This window comes from Homalodisca vitripennis, chromosome 4, assembly GCF_021130785.1.
Source record: "Homalodisca vitripennis isolate AUS2020 chromosome 4, UT_GWSS_2.1, whole genome shotgun sequence".
Classification (NCBI taxonomy): domain Eukaryota; kingdom Metazoa; phylum Arthropoda; class Insecta; order Hemiptera; family Cicadellidae; genus Homalodisca; species Homalodisca vitripennis.
In genome coordinates, this window is record NC_060210.1 from 162,828,509 (window position 1) to 162,841,852 (window position 13,344).

At 31.8% G+C, this 13,344-nt stretch overlaps 1 protein-coding gene across 2 annotated transcripts in view; it reads left to right on the plus strand.

The window, feature by feature from the left end:
• Nucleotides 1–13,344, plus strand: part of LOC124360497 (histone-lysine N-methyltransferase EHMT2) — a 60,759-nt gene that overhangs the window by 27,284 nt on the left and 20,131 nt on the right. For both annotated transcript variants that reach the window (XM_046814176.1, XM_046814177.1), the window contains exons 8-10: nt 6,877–6,944; nt 7,929–8,158; nt 10,311–10,483. In XM_046814176.1, coding sequence (XP_046670132.1) covers nt 6,877–6,944; nt 7,929–8,158; nt 10,311–10,483 — 471 coding nt within the window. The remainder of the gene's footprint in view (nt 1–6,876; nt 6,945–7,928; nt 8,159–10,310; nt 10,484–13,344) is intronic.

Below are 13,344 nucleotides of genomic sequence, written 5' to 3' on the forward strand. Positions count from 1 at the left end.
CAAAAGTCAAGAAAAGTCATGAAATTTAAGGAAAAGATAATGAAAAATCAAATAATCCCTTATTAAACATAAAACAGAGTGTTGGAAACTTTTATCAAGCAGGGAACATTTTGGTCTGTATAAGTATTTTGACCCAGAATTGTCAGTCTGTTTCTCTGCGATAAATCTGTCCAGTCTAGATAGTTGCAATATCACCATTGTAACTGCTATTCATTACATCGCATCCATTGGAACAAAGCGTCTGTAATAGTAAAACACAGTGTTACAATAATTGTCAGTCTGCGATAAGTTTGTCCAGTGTAGATAGTTGCAACATCACTAGTATAACTGTTATTCATTACTTAGCTTCGATTGGAACAAAGCGTCTTTGGTAGTAAAACACAGTGTTACAAAAACTGTCAGATTAATGTCAATAAAGTTTATATGTTCGTAGTAACTTCTTCATTTTTTGGACCATATTAATAGTTTTGCTTTTTATGATGCTGTCCTCTCAACTGAAGGGATTTGGGCTGAGCAACTAGCTCACCTGTATTATTTTGACATTATAGGTTGAGATGTCATTGTTTCTTTTCGGACTTATTTTAAAATCAAGTTAGTTAAAAGTTAGTTTTAGATATTTTGTTAATTAATGTAAAAGCTTTTAAAAAATATTGGGAAAACAAAGGCTATTTGTACAAAGACAATTGTCTGATATCTCACATTTAAGAGCCCTTTTATGCATGCGTTTTCGTACGGACGATAAAAAAACGCACGTTTTTTAAATACATTGGACCATATGAGCGACTTTATGCACTGTCGTCCGTTTTTACAGCTCTTGCGTTCGACGTGCGTTTCTAAAACACTGCGACAGGGACGGACGTTTGCTCAAAGTACACGGTAGTATATGGCCGCATTTATGCAGACGCACGTCAAACGCGCGTTCCCCACTCCAAGCCGCAGTGCAGCCAACCGCCTGCACTCGTGTTTTCTGCACTGTGGTAGTTCTGCCAGGCTGTCACTTTGTCTTGTCTGGCCACGTTTTCTTATGTTGGGCGTAGTTTAGTGTACAATGGAGGGAATTAATACAGAGTTATTAATGGATGAAGTTAAGAAGAGAGAAGCGATTTGGAATTCTTCTTCGGAGACTTACAAGGACCGAGTACTGAAGAAAAACCAGTGGTCACAACTATGTTCTTCTTCTGCTCTAATTTCGAAGACCAGACTCCTAAAGAAAAGGCTGCAACATGTAAGTTGCTCCACAAGCATCACACGACTCAAAATCTTCCCACAGTGGAAATACTTTCAGTGAAATGAATAATGGACCCCAGTCTACTCTGTTGTCGTCTTCGCAGACTGCACCCATTGCACAGGTTCTGGAGAATTGCACCCGGAACATTGAAAGTCCTATTAGTTGTTCTAATATGTCAGTTGTAGACTCCAATTTTAGTGAAAATGGCTTTAATTAAAATACTTGGAAGACATTTAACTGTAACTGACTTAATAGTAATATTGAATTAAATAAGAGAATAAAAATAGTAATTTTATTAATTATTGCCACCTTAAATCTCTATAAAATAATAATATTATTATTACAATAATATTATTGTGGTAGCACTGCTACCCCACCATCAATCTTTTGCATAATCAAGACGCACGATATAAAACTGAAACGCACGTTACAAAATTGACGGTCCGTTTTTTTAACGTCCGTACGAAAACGCATGCATAAAAGGGCTCTTAGGGGCAAACAGTGTAAAAATACATGCATAATTTAAAATGTAACCAAGAGTTTGTTGTTTGACACAGTTAGTGACCAAATATTTAGACCTAGTTTGTGTGGTGGTGTTGATCAGCAAAAATAAATAACTAGTATTTTTCTGTGTATATGAGTAAGACACTATTTTTCAGATTTTAGTCGTGAAAAATCACCAAAAACTCACTTATTTTGTTTAGAATTGTTGGTTAGACACCCTGTTATATTGAGGGAAGTGTTATTTCTTATGTAAGTAAAATATTTTTTATCAATTTAACTCTTTATCATCTCTACTAAACATATAAAAATCTGGTTTGTCCATAGAATTGTATCATGAGATTCCAGTTAAATGTTATAGGGGCTAAACTTTGATTAACCACCATTGTGGTTAGACAAGAGGCAGTTATGTATTATAATCTATTGTGCAAGAATAAACATTCTCAAATAAAAAACTACGTTCTCATATACATTAAAAGTACCTTTTTATCATAATGCACAAATAACAGCTGTTTTTTAATAATAAGTTTGTCCATAAAGTGATTGTTTTTAGTTCATCTATAACAGAGATCTAAAAAATCAGCTGGTGAACAATTCAAGGTTTTCAGTACGCTAACCTCAAACTTTGTTATTGTTTCAGTAGAAATAAGTGCAAAATGCAGAGCTGTTTTTGATGTGGAAACCTGACAGTATGGCTATGTTGAGTTAATGTGTAATACAAATTTAATACAACATATAAGTTTCAATTTTATTTTCCATATGATAATAACTGTTGTTCACCACACGGAGCAAAATTATCGTTAGGCGCTTATTCATATTTCCAACCTTAGCTTTGCCTCATTCATAAAACAGACTTGTGCACTGAAAACAACCACTTTGTTCCTTGTGATGAAAACTATTATTGTAATTTAGAGAAACAGACTAAAAGATTATTATAATTTTGTGTATGCTTACTTTCTCTTTTATTAATTGCTATGTTTTGGCATCACTTTAATCAGAGCAATTCTTGTGCATTAGCCTTATATTTCTCTTTATTAGGATGCTGGCACGTTCACAACAACCAAGGGAAACACATGTGTTATGGCTTTATTATTTAGTGAATTGTTAGTAACAAACATACACGTTATAGTTTTATATGAGAGGATCAACACATTCGTACAAGTATCATCGCACTAAGAAGACGTGGATGTATGTATTTTATGTTGTACGTCAGCTACAAAAAATAACTAGCATATATTATCCTTACCTTACTGGTGATACAGTACAAGTTCTATATACAAGCACCAATTTAGTAAGACAAATACCCCTTCTCAAAGCCATGTAAAATATGTTGAACAAGAGTTTCCTGAATAAATAAGTTTAATTCTGTGAAGCCTTGAGGAAGGAAAAAACGGTATTTAATGAATATATAATTTTTTTGACATGAATTGTAGTTTTTCTCTAATATTTCATGTTCTGATGACAAAAATTGAACCAGTTTTGAGATTGAGTAGATAAGTAACTGGAAAAAACACAAAAATATATCTTACTATATAACGTCAATTTTACTAGGAACTTGTAAAGTATTTATTGGTTTGAATCAATTACATAATGATATAAAACACATTAAATGCTAATTAATAAGCTTTGTAATTAAATGAATATATTTGGTTGTGTCTGTTTATTCTTTCGGGATAATGTTTTCTGTTTATGGTTTATGATTGTAATTGTAATATATAATCTATTACAGCATACTAACTTTGAAATGCTATTAAATTCTTCCTGAGTATATGTAGCATATCTTTAACACTTTGTACCCTGGGCCCTTAATACATGTTTCGGCGTGGCTCCCTGGGGGTTTTATGATGCTTTTAAAAAATTTTGTGTTATTTTACAGTAATTATGTTATGAACTCATACTATATATCTTTTTAAAGATAGAGATACATACTTTTTTTAAATGTATACAAATATTAAGTTTATTTTCAAAATAAAATTATTACATAATATTGAATGTTATGTAAAAAATACAAAAAAAGTTTTTGCTACATAGCTTTTTAGTTCAGGTAATTCGCCTTAGAGTGGTAATTTTAAAGCACAATGGTGTGAATCAAATACAGGATCTCGAAAATTTTCGTTTCGATCGTTCATAAAATAAATATTTGGTCCCAGGTGTGTATCAAAATCATCGTCACTTGCCGACTCGCAGTCAATCAAAAGATCGCGAATTGCATCACTTTTGATTTCATCACCCATATTATTTAAACTCGAAAATAATAAGTGAATAATAAAAAAGAAAATCAATGGAAAGTCGAGAAGAAAGAACAAAGCGAGTGTAAATACAAAACAAAACACACGGATAACCTCACATTGCTTGCATTTGCCTTTACTTCATTCAGTAAGAAACTAAAGTTCTGATTATTTACAAACAGTTAAATTCACATTTATAATACATTATAATAACATTTGCTTCAGTATTAGTCGGCAAGATTTGTAGAAAACTTAGTAAGACATCACTAAGACTCACAACAACACACAACGTGAAACACTACAAAGCAAACTGATAGTACCGACGATCAGCCGCGGCGACTACGATCAGCTGTCTAGACTCGCTTGTAGTACGACGATAAATATATGTATTTCATTACTAAAACGTGACCCAGGGATCTCAAAACCAACAAATACGAACTTAGACAACCAATGAACATAATCAAAATGTTTGAATCAAAAAATAAGATGACTGAGCTAAATAATACAATTAAATAACACGACCTGAGCTATACTCGGGCGCCGGTAGCAGGCGCTGCCGACGCGGCCCGACCTACACTCAGGCTCAGGGTACAAAGTGTTAAGTTCCTCTCTAAGAAAACAAAGTCCAAGGTAAAAAATTAAAAAAAATCTATTGTATTTATTATTGCTTATATATAAGTTTTTTAAATAGCTAAATACACAATTGTACAAGAAAAAGTAGTATATAAACCTGTTACAAGGAGACAAACCATAACAAATATTGTACAGTATACACAAACCATAACAAATATTTTATGTTATTAAAATAAATATAAATTTTTGATACTGTCATGAATTGTTATCCTATGGCCTAATAGATGAAACAATACATATATAATTTTTTTTTATTTCTCTTATTATGTAAATGTTTTTTGCTTACAAAATAGATTTTGAAAATTTTAAAACAATTTTGGTTTCCTAAAATGTGATTTATCCTAAATATAAGTCAAACACCAATGCTACACAAAATTCATGAATACCGTAAGAAATTATTTAAATAATAGCAGTGACCTGTATAATATTTGTCTATAACTTGCAAAAACAAACTAGTATTTTGATTATGAATAATATAACAATGAACAAAGATTTCAAGAAAATTTGTTTTTTTTTCTATTAAGATGTAACTCCATTTCTAAATTAAGAGTAAACTACAAGTAATTAAAAGTATTGTACATAACATTAAAGAAGTAAATATCATACAAACTTTTTTACTTTGCTTAATTTGTACTTTAACAATTGAGAATAATTATGACTACATACATTTTTGTATCTACTTGTAACACAACACATTTTTTGTTTTAAAAGGTTCCAAGATTTTAAATGGAAACTACTTAAAACTGAAAAAAAAATAATATCCAATTATAATATCTTTGCGATTGTTGATTGTCATTACAAATCAAACCTTAACAGGAAATCGTGTCCTTTAAAATTCGAAAGGATAATCTGATGAAATAAGTGGCAGCATTTCTTATATTTTGAAACTACTGCTTGATTAATTTCTGATATTTTAAACTTCTGTTGTTTATATTTCTAGGGTATGTTTGTTAATATAACTTATTTGCACTTTTTAATTGCATCTTTGTAGTAGTACACTGGCATATGTTGCACGTCTATTTTTTAAAATGGTTTGGAGCCTCTAAATTACTTTCTATCTGATCGTTATTATTAAAGAAATGCCTATTTAATAAATCTTTGCTATAACACAATTTTCCTAAGGAATGATTTTTATTTCCAAATTTCTTGTAAACGTTATTATTTAAGTCAACTTTAAAAAAGAATGGAAAAAGTTTTCAGCTGCTAACATTTCACACATCACCATGAATGTGTGCACAGTAAAATACTTGTTTGCACTTGTGTGATTATAACTTTTTTATTATAAGTTGTGAATGAAAATTCTTTCCATTGATCGATAGCATAGTAATCTGTTGTACTTCAAATGAGTTGTCTTTAGGATGAAATATAGTATACTAATGGTTTTACAGCCACCTCTGCATGGCTGGTCTGGACGAGGATTTTTTGCTTCCTGAAACACTGGTGTTTTTCTTTCTTCTTCCTGCTGGTGAAATATCTCAGAGTAGTGGTGTTTATGTTCTCTACTCGTAGGTGTCTAGACAAAGCTCAGAGAAGTATTTTGCCAGACAAGATTCTATCTCATTTACTTTAATGGGAGTAGAGAATGGTGTACTTTTATTTATTTACAGGGGTATTTTTGTACATTATCATAGAAATAAGAACAATAATCATATAAATATAATGTTAAAATTTAATGATTAGATGTTGTTGGTCCATTAATAAAATTCATTAAGAAGGAAAAAGAATGTTTCAGCAGCCAGAGTACTTAAGCTTCTTTCAAAACTGCTGTCTTTCGGTTGTCTTTAAATCCTTTGAAGTGCATTCAATAACTTTGCTCCAGTATACATTAGCGTGTCCAGTGTCTTTTAGTTTATGTGTGGGAAGTTGATAGCTGGTGGCATGCCTGGTGTACTAGCTGTGATATTGTGTACTGGTACTTGCTACTTCAGATGACTTCAAACGGAGGAAGGAGAGGAGACATTTTCTAAAATACTGTATATAGAAACACCACAGTGAGGATTTTTACAAAGGATTTTCCACATTGAAACTTTGCTTATAAGAATCAATTCTTGTTTTGATTTTCGGTTTTAACATCACTGTTGTCTGAAGATGGCTATCCGTAGCGAGGCAGTAATATTTCAAGCATTGTGTAGACATGAATGTTAATCGGAATACTTAGATGTTATTTGATATACTCTTTCTGTAGTTGATTCATAATTATAGAATTTGATTAGCAATAAAAGTTGTCACAAACTTTGTAAATGGTTAAACAGTTTTATGACTTTCTGATGAGCTTTAATGTTGCAGGTTTACTTTACGAAACATGTATCAAGCAGCCAAGAGTGGGGAAACAGAAAAAATTGTTCACATGCTTGGTAATTATTAAATTATACATACATTAATACATACAATTAATTATACATCACTAAGTTCCGAGTTTATTGTTTTAGGGGCTCTACTAACTTTCAATAGTACGTTTATAACTTAAATTTGAACAAACTAAATATTTCTATCCGTGAATTGTGTGTGCAATTACAGTGTAGAGTACTGTAAGAGAGATATTTTCCATTTTGTACCAGCATTGCAAATCATTAATTTAAATTATTTGGTCTCTTAGATTTGATTAAAAGGTTTAACATGTTCAATCCCGGTGATGCCATGGTGGCATCGTGGACATGGGTATTTTTAAGCTAAATTTCTTACTATTTAGTAATAAATTGTAATTGTTGTTATATTAAATGTCTATTTACATGTCTAAAAATACCAAATCGATTGGTTTTCCAAAAATCAGTCTTCAAATTATTGATTATTTTAAATGATTTCAACTTAAGATTTAGCTGATTTGTAAATCACCTGTTCTGATTAGTTTACTCGATTCCCGCCGGTCTTAAATATTTCTATTACTATTAGCTGACTCGGATTCCTGCTATTTTCTCATATATTTCATTATTATTATTTGGTATGTTGCATGTCAACAGGATGGTGTCATTAGTTTTTATGTAAAAAGTAACATATCATCTACAAAATGTTATTTAGTTTACTATATATACCTGTATGTATTATATCAAGAGTTTTAATGCAAATATTTTGTCAGTTTGACACATGTCCACACATTAGCACTGTTGACAGCACGATAGCGCCAGAATACTTTTTATCTAAAAAAAAAGTCTTTCATAAAAGGAATTATACTTCTTAAATATACAATGAATACAATAGGCTACAAAATTAAGTTGGGGATTTTGGGTGCAATACCTCGAAATAGGGAAGGGCTTAAGTATGTTAACTTCATATAGCAATGTAATATTTTATTGCAATAATCTTTTGATGTTTTTGTTTTAATATTTGAGTTTGATTTGTAGCGGCTGGATTGAATCCAAACCATGTGTTCCGAGAATGGGGCATGGGATCAGCTCTACATGCAGCCTGCCACAACGGCCATCTCGCAGTGGTACATCTGCTTCTGCAGGCTGGAGCCAATACCGATGTGCTTGACCGTGACCAGAATACTCCACTCATGTTGGCCTGTGCCAATGGACACAATGAAATAGTCAAATATCTTGTTAAGGCAGGAGCTAGTGTTACATTCAAGGTGAGCATCAATGTTATTGACATTATTATAGGACAGGGAGGAAGTGGCTACAAAGCTCATTACAAGCTGTCCTCAGTTGTCATTTGTTTCATAAAATGTTTGTTAGTTTTGGTTAAGATCCATCTGATTACAAGGCGTCTACACAGTTGTACAACTTTTCATCCTAGGACTGTGTCTTCTTCTCTCACAGGGTGCAGAAAAAACTACCCTTAATCAGCATTTGGTTGATCACATAGGTTGTTCATACCAGTTTTGATTAAAATACATAAAAACAACCACAAGGTATCTAGCTAGGTATGTAGAAAACGGTAGTGGCCCTGGCCTCTGCCACCTTGGCTCCCAAGCTGGCTATTACATATTTTTGATCTTCATTTGACTGAAGGATATTCATGTTCATTTTGGTTAAAATCCATCCCATTGGCATCTAGCATAACTGTTTGTACAATGGATTTAACATTATGGCTGAGAGAGAAACCATCCATGGTTAACGTCTATCTCAGAGAACTCAGTATAAATCTATCTAATAATATAATGAAAACCATCCATATATTCAATGTAATGTTTATACAAAAAGAAACGTATCATTAATTTATATTTAGTTACAAGTTTATCTATGCTTCTTAACAAAATAGTTTTCTAAAGTTTTACTGCAAAATAATTCCTCATTATAAGATTAAATTAACACTTAAGTGACAGATTTTTTTTTAATACTAGTCAAAACTACAAAGGACACTTTACAGGTGTTATATAAAATGTCCATTTTTTAGCAATTTTCACACAGTTATTTAATATCATAACTTAGTTTTTATTATTCAATTTTTAATTTGAATTTTGTGCAAAAATGTGTAAATTGACATTGTTTATGCCCAAACTAATCTTAAAATATAAAAAAAGTAGAATAAAATTCGAATTTGCTTTTTTTAGCTTTTAGACTTAATAAAGTACTTGTGTTACAAAAACCACTCTCAATGAAACCATGAAAAAAACCACTTTAAGTTCAACAGATTTTATATAGCATTTAAAAAACATGCTTTTAATGACTGGACATTTTTAATGTTAATTTTCGTAGCTGTTACTGATTGATGAGCTGTGTTTGTGCACTATATAACATAATTAACATTTATTTTTAATTCAAATTGATAAGTGTAAAAAATAAAATTATATTGTTTTTGAAAATTGACAATTTATACACGTTTTTAAAAAGTTCAGTCACTTGAACATTAGCACTCAGGTCCGGTTACCTGAACATTGAATCAAATCAAATCAAATCAAAAAATCTTTATTCATCAGATATATACACTAAGTATACAATTGAATAGTGTCCAAAGACTCGCAGTCTGTACATCTTAAAACTACTAATATAAGTACATCTAAATCTATGAGGAGGTGGAAAAGTACTCCTCCAGAGAATACAATGCCTTGTTTATCAAAAAACATTTAACTGTGTTTTTGAATATTCTCAGATTAGTTAAATTTTTTATACTAGTGGGTAGATGTTTAAAAAATTTCAGCCCCATGTATGATGGTTTTTTCTCATAATACTTTAAATTGTGATGAGTTGTTACAATGTATTTTTTATTTCTGGTGTTGTATGGATGAGGTTCAAGATTTAATTCATTACTTATTTGATTATTTTTTGCAATTAGAATTGTGTCAAAAATATATTGGCCATATATTGTTAGAATTTGTAATTCTTTAAATTTCTCCTTTACTGTTTCATTGTAATCTAGTCTCAATATAATTCTAATTGCCCTTTTTTGTAGTTTAAGAATTTTATCCATATTTGTTTTTGTCGTTGCACCAAAGAGACATATTCCAAAAGATAAATGAGAGTGGAAATTTGCAAAATATATATTTCTTAGTGTTTTTTGGTTACAAAAAAACGACATCCTATAAAGAAAAAATATCCCCGAGCTTAATTTTGATAATATTTTATCCACATGTTTGTCCCAGCTTAAATGTTGATCTATTGTTAGGCCGAGAAATTGTGTGCTTTTTTTACTCTCAATTTCTTCTGAGTTGTACGTAATTAATGGTTCGGCACTGATAGTTTTAAGAACTTGGGAATACTTTGAAACTTACAACTATTCATTTGAGTTTTTTAATAATAGACTATGGTCTAATGATTTTAATAGCAATGAGGATATTTCAGGGAGGTGATGGAATGACAGCTTTACACTTGGCTGCCAAGTCTGGAAACATAGAAGCGTGTCACTACTTAATAGCCAACCCGAACACTCCTCGTAACTTCATAGACTCTGTAGATGATGGTCGATGGACCCCTCTAGTTTGGGCAGCAGAACACAAGCACATCGATGTTGTCAAGTAAGTGACCACGTATCTATTTATTATCTCCTTTTTGTTATATTAAATATTTATTTAAAGAGTTGAGTTACATGCTACGGTCCCCACGTTGCTGTGCCTATTCTGCTACGATCCACTTTGGTCGCCCTTCTGCTACGGTCCAGTCCTCAGTTGGCTGTACGATTTTGCTACGTTCCAGGCCCCCGTTTGTTGTCCCAATTTTCTCACAATCTGTATTCAAAGTGTGCTGCCCCTCATTGGTTGTGCGACTTGCTTCGTGTTGGCTAACTCATATTGTTCCAAGTTGATATTTAAATAACGATCAAACTTCAATGTCTGTGGTGTTGTTGAAAGTGTAGTTTGTATTAATGAAAGTAGGCTACACGTTATATATCACTAGCACTGGGTCTATATTATCTCAGGTTTTTTAAGTAGGTTGAATAATGGTTCAAACTTAATACTACTCTTCTGAAAGTTCTGATCAATATGATTGTTTATATCATAATAAAGTTCACAAAATATTCACTGTTCTTACCAATCACTTTGAATCAAATAAGTTTTGAAAGTAATATTCTTTAATTTAAAGCTTATTATCTTACTTACCACATTTCTTTGTAGATGGGATACTCAATGAAAGACAAAGCAAATGACTTTGACGTCAATTTATTTTATATTATACTGTCTAATTCTACTCACTTTGCTTTGATTTTTGTTCACTAACACAACATCCCATCCCTAATTACAACTTCAATGCACTATTGTACAGTTTCAAATTTCATCTATACGAGTAGACGTCCTTACTGCTTCAAGTCCAGACAGAGAAGAAGGATTCTCCGTATAAAAACTACGCATACCGGTTCACACAATGTTCATCCCCTCTCCCTTTCAAATCAGCGTCTTCACGATTAAATATAATTTGATTCTTTTCTTATAATTGTCAAAATTTATCACGTTCACTATAATTGATCAATTTAAGTCTTTCTATTTTCTTTTATTATTTTTCTAAAGCTTTTTTATTTAAATTTTTAGCAACATGTGCTTTCTGACGTCATCAATACGCAAGTCATTTTATCCCACAATTGGCTTTTCTGCGTAATTTTATTTAGTACTTTTGTAAAACACGAATTTTGGTTATGTATAACTCATTTTAATTAATTAAATTTGTTCCCGTATAAAGTTTAATATATTTCTCCGTTATTAATTAAATAAATCTCAATTCCGACAACATGTGATTCACTGACGTCACAGTCTGCCTATTCACTGACGTCACAGTCTGCCAATTCCCCGTGAATATTCAAATGTCGTAATTTGACCTGTCACATACATTAAATTCTCCTGTCCTCAAATTCAACTATATTGAAGAGATCTAATATAAATTTTAGCACTGGGAATTAAAAGTAAAGGAATTATTCAAATGTATTTACATTTTTTCCAATGTGTCCTATTTTTAAGAAAGGTTCTAAAAATAAGCCATGCAGTTACCAGTCAGTGTGCATAATTTCAAATTTGTCTAAGCTTTGTGAAGTATTGATGTATAATAAATTAGGCCCTACAGATGTCAGGCAGTAACTGGCCAGTGTGCATAATTTCAAATTTGTCTAAGCTATGTGAAGTATTGATGTATAATAAATTAGGCCCTACAGATGTCAGGCAGTAACTGGCCAGTGTGCATAATTTCAAATTTGTCTAAGCTATGTGAAGTATTGATGTATAATAAATTAGGCCCTACAGATGTCAGGCAGTAACTGGCCAGTGTGCATAATTTCAAATTTGTCTAAGCTATGTGAAGTATTGATGTATAATAAATTAGGCCCTACAGATGTCAGGCAGTAACTGGCCAGTATGCATAATTTCAATTTTGTCTAAGCTATTTAAAGTATTAATATATGATAAAGTGAATTTTTGGAAAGTAATGGTGCTTTGAATTTATAAGAATTTGACTTTAGAAAGGATAACTCCATATTTCATAAATTCTACAAGAAGTATCCCTTTTAAATCCCAAAACACAGTTTCCATTAACTTACTACTGGAGAAATCCTGGCAGGCTTTCATTGGTTTGTGTTTACTCCTCCCCCATTATTTGGAATGTTCTTTGGTCTTCAGATTGACATACTTAGTCCATGTTTTATCATTTTTTAAAACATTATTATTCTGTTGAGAAATGGTTGATCTTGCTCATAGGGCATGAGAAAGTCAAGGGCACAGGTCATTCTATGAGTTTTGTTATTTTTTGACATAATTTTTGCGTCCCAACAAGATCAACTTTTGGTAGCCTAACCTTACTGTCATTATCTCATACAAAAACAGTCCTAGAAATTTGTGGAAATACATCACTAAGATCTGAGACTGTGAACCCTCAATTGATTTTATGAATCCTTTCATTTATTTTCTTGACGAGTTCTTCTATGACCAGAGAGGGCTTGCCATGTCTCTCCTAATTGTGAATACTTGTTTTGTTATTTTTGAAAAATTAATCCATTCTGAAAAACTCCTTCACTCATTACTCATAGTTCATACACAAAGCAAACGCTTCTGTGAATTACTGCCTCTGAATACTGTTTCACTGTGAAAAATGTAATGACAGTTTGCATATCAATCTTGGCAAGACTTTGTTAGTAGAAGATCGAAAAGCCCCAGAAAACTAACTAGTGTTCAGACAACCTTCACTGCACCAAGGCTGAATATCGCCGACCGGATATGTGTACTAATGCATTATGCCTGAAGGTTATTGACACACGAAGAATAGGATAAATCCCAATCCTCAAAACTTAGTGCTCTGTATTTGTAATGTATATATAATTATGGCAAATGTCTGAAACCATTTTACCTTTTCATAATATCCATTGCCTGTAACAAAGAAGATAAATAATCTATACCTTTAG